We start from the raw sequence: 7,698 nt of genomic DNA on the forward strand, positions 1-7,698 counted from the left end.
AAGTTAATTTATTTCAATAATTGAACTAGAATATGGTGTAAAAGTTAATTTATTTCAATAATTCAACTAGAATATGGTGTAAAAGTTAATTTATTTCAATAATTCAACTAGAATATGGTGTAAAAGTTAATTTATTTCATAATTCAACTAGAATATGGTGTAAAAGTTAATTTATTTCAATAATTCAACTAGAATATGGTGTAAAAGTTAATTTATTTCAATAATTCAACTTAAAAGGTGAAACTAATACATGTATATTACATAGTCTCATTACATGCAAAGCAAGATATGTTAAGCCTTGATTTGTTATAATTTTGATGATTGAATTGTTTATTGATTTCATAAAATATTCTAATTTTTTTAGATTTTTTTATTTGGGGTTTTCATAAACTGTGAGCCATAATCACCAAAATTATAACAAATAAAGGCTTGAAATATCTCACTTTGCATGTAGTGGGAAATAATATATTTGTTTCATCTTTAGTTAAATTTACTATGAATTAAGTTTTGCAATATATTCAAATTTTCCGACCTTCACCTGTATATTATTACATAAATAAATAAGAGCATAATATGTGTCTGTATTGGTTCATTACGAAACTCAACTTTTAATTCCCAATTACGGAACAATTCCGTATTTCAAGGGACGGGTGGCAAGCCTACTCCCCCTGCTCCCTGCTGGTCCGGACTGTTTCCTCCTCTGTGTGGCATGTCTGGTTTTTGATCCTGTTTCAGTTCTGGTTTTTGGTCTGCCTTTTTTGGATCCTGCTCAGCAGCACTTTTGGTTTTGTTCTGGTTCAATAAATCCTGCCTTTGGTAAACTCCTGCCTCCTGCTCTCCTGCGTTTGGGTCCTCAACAAACACCAATTGTGACCGTCCCTTGAAAAAGGGAACCGTCCCGTATTTATAAACTAAAGTAGCGTCCCGTATGGATCTGACAAGGGACGCACTTTGGCCCGTATTACTGTGAGAGTCAAAAATAGTCATAAAATGCCAATCAGAGGAAAATGGCATTGAGCTGTTGAGTTCATAAGTTATTTTTTTCAGGTTTACTACAACTGCAACCTACAATCATGGCCTTTGAGGCACAAATATGTTAACAAGTCAAGTTTTCTACAGACTTTCTGTTTTACAGAAGAGTATCAGGGCCATGCAGGAGAAAAAATATTTGAGAGGGGAAAATTTTTTTATTGTGCACTTCGAGAAAAAAGTTGAAATGTCGGGATTAATGTTGAAATAAAATTTCAATAATAATGTCAAAATTTCGAGCCTGCTACCAAGTAGTGGTGGGGAAAAAAATCGATATTGGACTATATTGTTGCGCTCTCTGTCATAATAAATAATCGATAAACTGACGGCAAATATCAATATTTTATTACAACACACATAATGCATTTACGCGGTTGTCACCGCACTATTGTTCATTACACTTTAATTTGTCCAGCTGTTCAGTGTTTACATTTACAAGACTAGGAGACAGTGAGGTACGATGCTAAATTAAGTTGCTTACTGACTTTTCAGTATTAGAAACAAAGCAGTGCACTGTCCTGGTTTATATAAAACATGTCATTAATGTTCATGAACTTTAATTAGTCCACCTGTGCACTTTCTTTGTACGTTGTAGGAAGTTTTGGCATTGAATAAATGCATAACTGCAGACGTTTTCCTTTTTATGGGCATTTTTTCTTTTTCAGTCACATATATCGTGATATATCGTTGATGAAATTTCTTACAATATATCGAATATTGTAGATATCGTGTATCGTGATATTATTGCGGGCCACATATCGCCACAGTATTGAATCGTGAGTTACCGTATCGTCCCAGCCCTAATGCATAGTGTCCTGATTGGCCGCTGCAGCGTCAGATCAGATCATGGCGCTGGTCACGTTGCTGGAGCGGACGCTGCCGGTCCGCGACCGCCGGCTCTTCCGCCGGACGCTGCGCAGGTAGTTCCGGTACAGGATGACGCTGATCACGCGGTCCTGGAACTGCTTGGACACGATGTAGTACAGGATGATGTCCAGCACGGTGCTGAGGCTCATGAGGAAGGAGGTGAAGACGGCGGCGGTGCTGAAGCCGCCGTCCACGCCGGTGTCGGCGCCGCGGCCCAGCAGCCGCAGCACCAGGCTGACGTGGAACGGCACGAAGCAAACCAGCACCTGCACGATGAGCGTGACGATGATGCGGATGGACTTCTGCTTCACCTTGGGCTTGAGCTTGGAGGTGCGTCCGTGCACCAGGTTGTCCACGATCACCACGTAGCAGACCACCATGATGCTGACGGGCACCAGGAAGAAGAACACCAGCCTCACGAAGTTGACGGGGTTGTCGCGGCGCATGTAGATGATGTCCTGCATCTTGATGCAGCTGGTGAAGTTGGCGCCGGCATCGGGGTTGTCGTGGGAGACGACCAGCGGCGCCGTGCTGCCCAGCGTCATCACCCAAACCCCCAGGCTGCCCAGCACCGCCTTCGGCACGTTACGCAGCTCCTGGAGGAAGAACAAATATTAGGGTGCTTTCACACCTGTGGCCCGTTTATTTTGTTCCGATTCAGGGGCTAAATCGATACAGTTGTTTCGTTTCTCGTTTGTGGGGTTTGTGTTCACAAGGCAACCGTCTGTAGCGGTTCAAAGCTGTTAACAAATGCCATGAACCAGCTGCTCTCTGATTGGTCAAATGAACGCGGAAGGAGTTTCCTCTTCCGCACCCCGGGATAAACAACAAGGCCCTTTCACAGAGAGGGGCAAAGCGCAGACCGCAGCCGGCTTTAGGCTGATTTATGGTTCCGCGTTACACCAACGCAGAGCCTACGGCGTAGAATCTGTGTCGATTTAACGCGGAGCCATAATTCAGGCTTTACCCATTCATTTATGTGCGCTCGGCGCAGAGCGGAGCTCAGCGGCGGACAAGAGGCCGCCTGCCGCAGGGTTTGCGCTGCGCAAACCCTGCCCGAATTGAACATTGTTTAATTTCACCGTGCCGTGCTGGGAAGACATCTGGGCACGGAGAGGAGGCGGTGGAGGCTGCACCGACTCCTCTCCTTGTGCCGCAGTCGCACATAGACAATGAATGGAGTTGTGTCGGTTGCTGTGTCGATTATGTTCTCACTACAAATAAAAAAAATGAGCCGTTTGAGGTCTGGAATGGAATCGAGCTGAGAACCTAACCCTAACCTCTCCTAGGAGAACCTAACCCTAACCTCTCCTAGGATCTCGGCTTGCTTGTTTTGTGCCGTTTCAGAGCGTGATTGCTGTGTTCACATGTACCAAACGATCCGATCTTTAGGGGCTCCATGTTCCAGAACAACTGCTCCAAACGGGACAGGTGTGAAAGCACCATTACTTGTAATCGTTACTTTCGGTTATTCTGTAAACCATGGTAACCCGTTGCTGCCATGTGGCTGCAGCAGGTCCCCATATAACAGACGTGGGGAAAAGATCGCTAATGGTTTAACTTTTCACCGCTTTCCTGCTCTGAGGCAGAACCAAACAAACACTCACACAGACCGGGTCGGATCAAAACACGGGTTTTATTCCCCACTTCTCCAGCTAAACGCAGTTGCTGGCCAGCTCTCTGCGGTGCAATTAACCCCAATCTTCAGATAAAACTAGCTTGTTGAGGAAAAAATATTAACTCTTATTTGTAGCTGCAGAGGAAAAAAATTATCTCACGAGGAAAACAAAAATATTGCTCACGCCTCGGAGCTTCTTCAGCATAATATAGCAGTCAAAAAAAAGAAAAGAAAAGTAAGAGTAATACAAAACATGTACTGTATGTTGTACTATTATACTAATTTATTGAAACACATGGCGAGTCAAACATTTACCAAAGTAGCTGCCAAACACTCCTAAACAAGGTAGCCGGAGACGGTGGTTCTGCAGAACCGCGGCAGTAATCCCTTCTAAAGAGTGGCGCTCCGACGAGGAGCTCCATTCTTCAGTAGGGATTTCATATGGATCCAGAACGTTAATAATCATTATTTTCTCCATATACCATATACCATATATATATATATATATTTAAGGTATCCCGGTAAATTCCAGTTGCTTTCCGGCAGTTTAACATCTTTTTTTTGGGTTCCGTCTGTTCACTTGGTGCCACTACACTGCTGTTTGTTTACACTCACGAGGCTGCCAAAATGGCCACCACGTCCCAGAATGCACCTTGGCAACCAAGTCCTATTTAAGGTCGTTGTCTAATTAGTGGAGCAGATAAGTCACATAATCACCTTGTCAAGTGACCCATGGAGACTGCTTATGCCAATTTTCATGCCTATATCACCAACCCAACAATTACATCACTTAATTGATCGACCAAGGTGGACATCTTGAAAAATGGCCGCCAACTTGAAATTTCAAGTGGCCCGGACAATTTTCTTGTCAAGTGAACCATGGAGACTGCTCATGCCAATTTTCATGCTTGTATCACCAAATGCACAATTCTGCCTAAAATCCACTCTTAGCGGATATACATCTACCCTTTTAGGGTGTTTTCACCTCTGTCCCGTTTGGAGCAGTTGTTCCGGAACAGGGAGCGTTTCCCCCTAAAGATCGGATCGTTTGGTACATGTGAACACAGCAATCACGCTCTGCAACGGCACAAAACAAGCAATCCGAGATCCTAGGAGAGGTTAGGGTTAGGTTCTCGGCTCGCTTCCATTCCAGACCTGGAGCGGTTAATTTTTTTTATTTGTAGTGAGAACATAATCGACAAAGCAACCGACACAACTCCATTCATTGTGTATGTGCGACCGCGGTTCAAGGAGAAGAGTCGGTGCTGAGACTCCGCCCCCTTCTCTCTGTGCCGAGATGTCGTCCCAGCGCGGCACAGTGAAATTAAAAGATGTTCAATTCGGGCAGTGTTCGCGCTGCGCAAACGCCGCTGCAGGCTCCTTCTTGCCCGCCGCTGAGCTCCGCTATGCGCCGAGAGTGGTCGCACATAAATGAATGGGAAAGCCGGCGGCGGGCTGCGCTTTGCGCTGTGAAAGGGGCTTGTTGTTTTTTCCGGGGTACAGAAGAGGAAACTCCTTCCACGTTCATTTCTGACCAATGAGAGAACAGTTGGTTCATGGCATTTGTTAACAGCTTTGAACCGCTACAGACGGTTGCCTTGTGAACACAAACCCCACAAACGAGAAACGAAACAACTGTATCGACTTAACCCCTGAATCGGAACAAAACAAACGGGCCACAGGTCTGAAAGCTCCCTTAGACACAACGAAGACGGAGCACGTCTGTACACAGTGCGCAGTGGTCCGAAGAGCAGCTAACGTAGCTTCCAAAATGGCGGTTCCGCCAAGTGATGACGTCAAGACGACCGAGCCCTATTGAACGAAATAAAGATGAACTAACCAACTAACCTTGCCGTGCTTGGGCTGCACGATGGCCATGTAGCGGTCGGCGCTGATCAGGGCGAACAGCCACAGCGCCATGGCGGGGTAGAAGATGGTGAGGGCGGCGCTGACCCGGCAGAACACGTCTCCGAAGGGCCAGCGGTCCCGGTGCAGGTAAACCATCCGGAACGGCAGCAGCAGGATGTACAGCAGGTCCACCAGCGCCACGTTGATCATGTACACCGTCACCGAGTTCCTCTTCTTGGTGGTGAGAGCGAACACCCACAGCGCCGTCAGGTTCACCACCACGCCGATCACGAACACGAAGCCGTGGAACACCAGGCCCGCCACGCGGTACTCCAGCGGGCCCTGGTCCGGCCGCCCAGCCCCGGGGTCCAGAGACATGTTGGACGGGTCCAGGTTCAGGTTCAGGTTCAGGTTCAGGTTCAGGATCAGGTTCAGGCTGGAAAGATCAGAGCGAGACATCGGATCTGGTTCCACCGACCGGCCGCGGCATCGAAAACACACTTAGACTTTAGGATTCTCTTGTCTTGCAAGAATCACAAAGGTTTTAGAGCTTTGATTTGATTCTTGGTCATACAGTTGTGCCAAAAAAACACAAAAGCACACAAATAAAACAAACAGACAAACAAAGAAACAGACTCTCCCTGCAAGGTGATGAGACAAAAAAGAAAAAAACAACAAAAAGTTTTTTATCTCTTGGACGACAGATAAAATCTGTTTTATATTATATTATATTATATTATATTATATTATATTATATTATATTATATTATATTATATTATATTATGTTATATTATATTATATTTACAGTTTTTATAGATTGATATATTTATTTGTTTGTCAATTCTGAATACACATTCAATTTAATTGAGTTTAATTGTATTTTATTTTAATCTATTCTATTTAATTAAATTTTATTGTATTTAATTTTTTTTATTCTATTTTATTGTAATTTTATAAATTAAATTGAGTTTAATTGTATTATTGTTTAATTGTATTGTAAGTAAATCAAATGCTGAATTATGTATTTATTATTTTATTTTCCAGCAGCAAAATCTCACATCCAACGAACTTTGCTGCCAACAGGTCCGTGAATTGTTACTAAAAAAGAAATCAAAACCAATAAAAACTACATCCTAACTACATCCTCTGCCGGTGGTGAAGATCATCTCTGAATGCACAACACCGGATCCTGCAGCGTGGGAGTGAGAGGGGCAGGGTAACGGCCCGGGCAGGCGGGGGAGAAGGTTTGTCCGTCAAGACTCCTCTCCCTGGCCCTGCCCCTTCTCAACCTTTCCCCGACCCTGCACCTAACCTGGGGCTTGCTGATTGGGCCAGAGCTTCGGGAGCTGCGTGCTGGCCTGTGGTCCCCACCCCCGGTCATCCCGTTGCTGCTTCCACCTGCCTGCTGTGCTGTTGCCGTCCCTGACCCCCAGTCTGGCCTTCGGCAGGAGGGTCCCCCCTTACGAGCCTGGTCCTGGTCCAGGTTTCTTCCTCCTAAAGGGGAGTTTTTCTTGCTGTTTGGCTTAAGGTTTTTCTCCCACTAGGGGAGTTTTTACCTGCCATTGTTTATGTAATAATTGCTCGGGGGTTTATGTTCTGGGTCTCTGGAAACGTCTAGACGCAACTTTTGTTGTAATAGACGCTATATAAATAAAATTGAATTGAATTGAATTGAATAGAGAAGTTATTTGGTAAAACACGTTTAGGAGTTTTTTCACCTGCTTGGTTTATCACAGACGAACCACCCAGAGACACCGAAGACACTGACACAGCTGATGAAAACAGACGTGATTCACCTGTAGAGTTTATAAATTACATGAGAAAGTCGGGACTTCTGACCAGATGAGGACGGGATGAGAATTTACGTCTGTGGCGTTTAATCCCAGCTGATCCAGACACCAGAAACATCCCCAGACTCAGGCCACATTTCCACATAGCCGGGTATTTACAAAAACGGATATTTCCCCCTCTACGTTTTGAAAAATCCCATCATTTCCAGGAACCTGCATAAATATCTGTTAAGGTGCTATGAGCAGCCGAACCTACAGGGGGCAGTGTAACGAGAAGATAAAGTCATGCTAGCCAATCAGAATCCTGGAAAAAAACATCAACAAATGACACGAGTAACTTCCAGTTACTTCCAAGATGAACCAGAGTCTTTGGTTTGGAGTGACAGAGAAGTGGAGTTACTTTTAAGTGTGACGTTAGAATATAAAACAGGTAAAATACAAGAAAATATTGACGGTTACAAACTAATTGTAACCACAGGTGTCACTCATGACGCTGGTGACGTTTCTGTCTCATAATGTGACGTTCTGGAGCCTAAATGTCCGTT

At 44.5% G+C, this 7,698-nt stretch overlaps 1 protein-coding gene across 1 annotated transcript; it reads right to left on the reverse strand.

Moving 5' to 3' along the window:
• Positions 1-1,852: 1,852 nt before the first annotated feature.
• Positions 1,853-5,886, reverse strand: gpr18 (G protein-coupled receptor 18). The gene is made up of 2 exons (XM_061724657.1): positions 5,363-5,886; positions 1,853-2,492 (listed from the first exon to the last, which is right to left on the reverse strand). Exons 1-2 carry the CDS (start codon positions 5,819-5,821, stop codon positions 1,869-1,871), a joined length of 1,083 nt encoding a protein of 360 aa, XP_061580641.1. The 5' UTR covers positions 5,822-5,886; the 3' UTR covers positions 1,853-1,868.
• Between the last annotated feature and the right edge of the window lie 1,812 nt (positions 5,887-7,698).

The sequence above is a fragment of the Cololabis saira genome, chromosome 6, assembly GCF_033807715.1.
Source record: "Cololabis saira isolate AMF1-May2022 chromosome 6, fColSai1.1, whole genome shotgun sequence".
Classification (NCBI taxonomy): domain Eukaryota; kingdom Metazoa; phylum Chordata; class Actinopteri; order Beloniformes; family Belonidae; genus Cololabis; species Cololabis saira.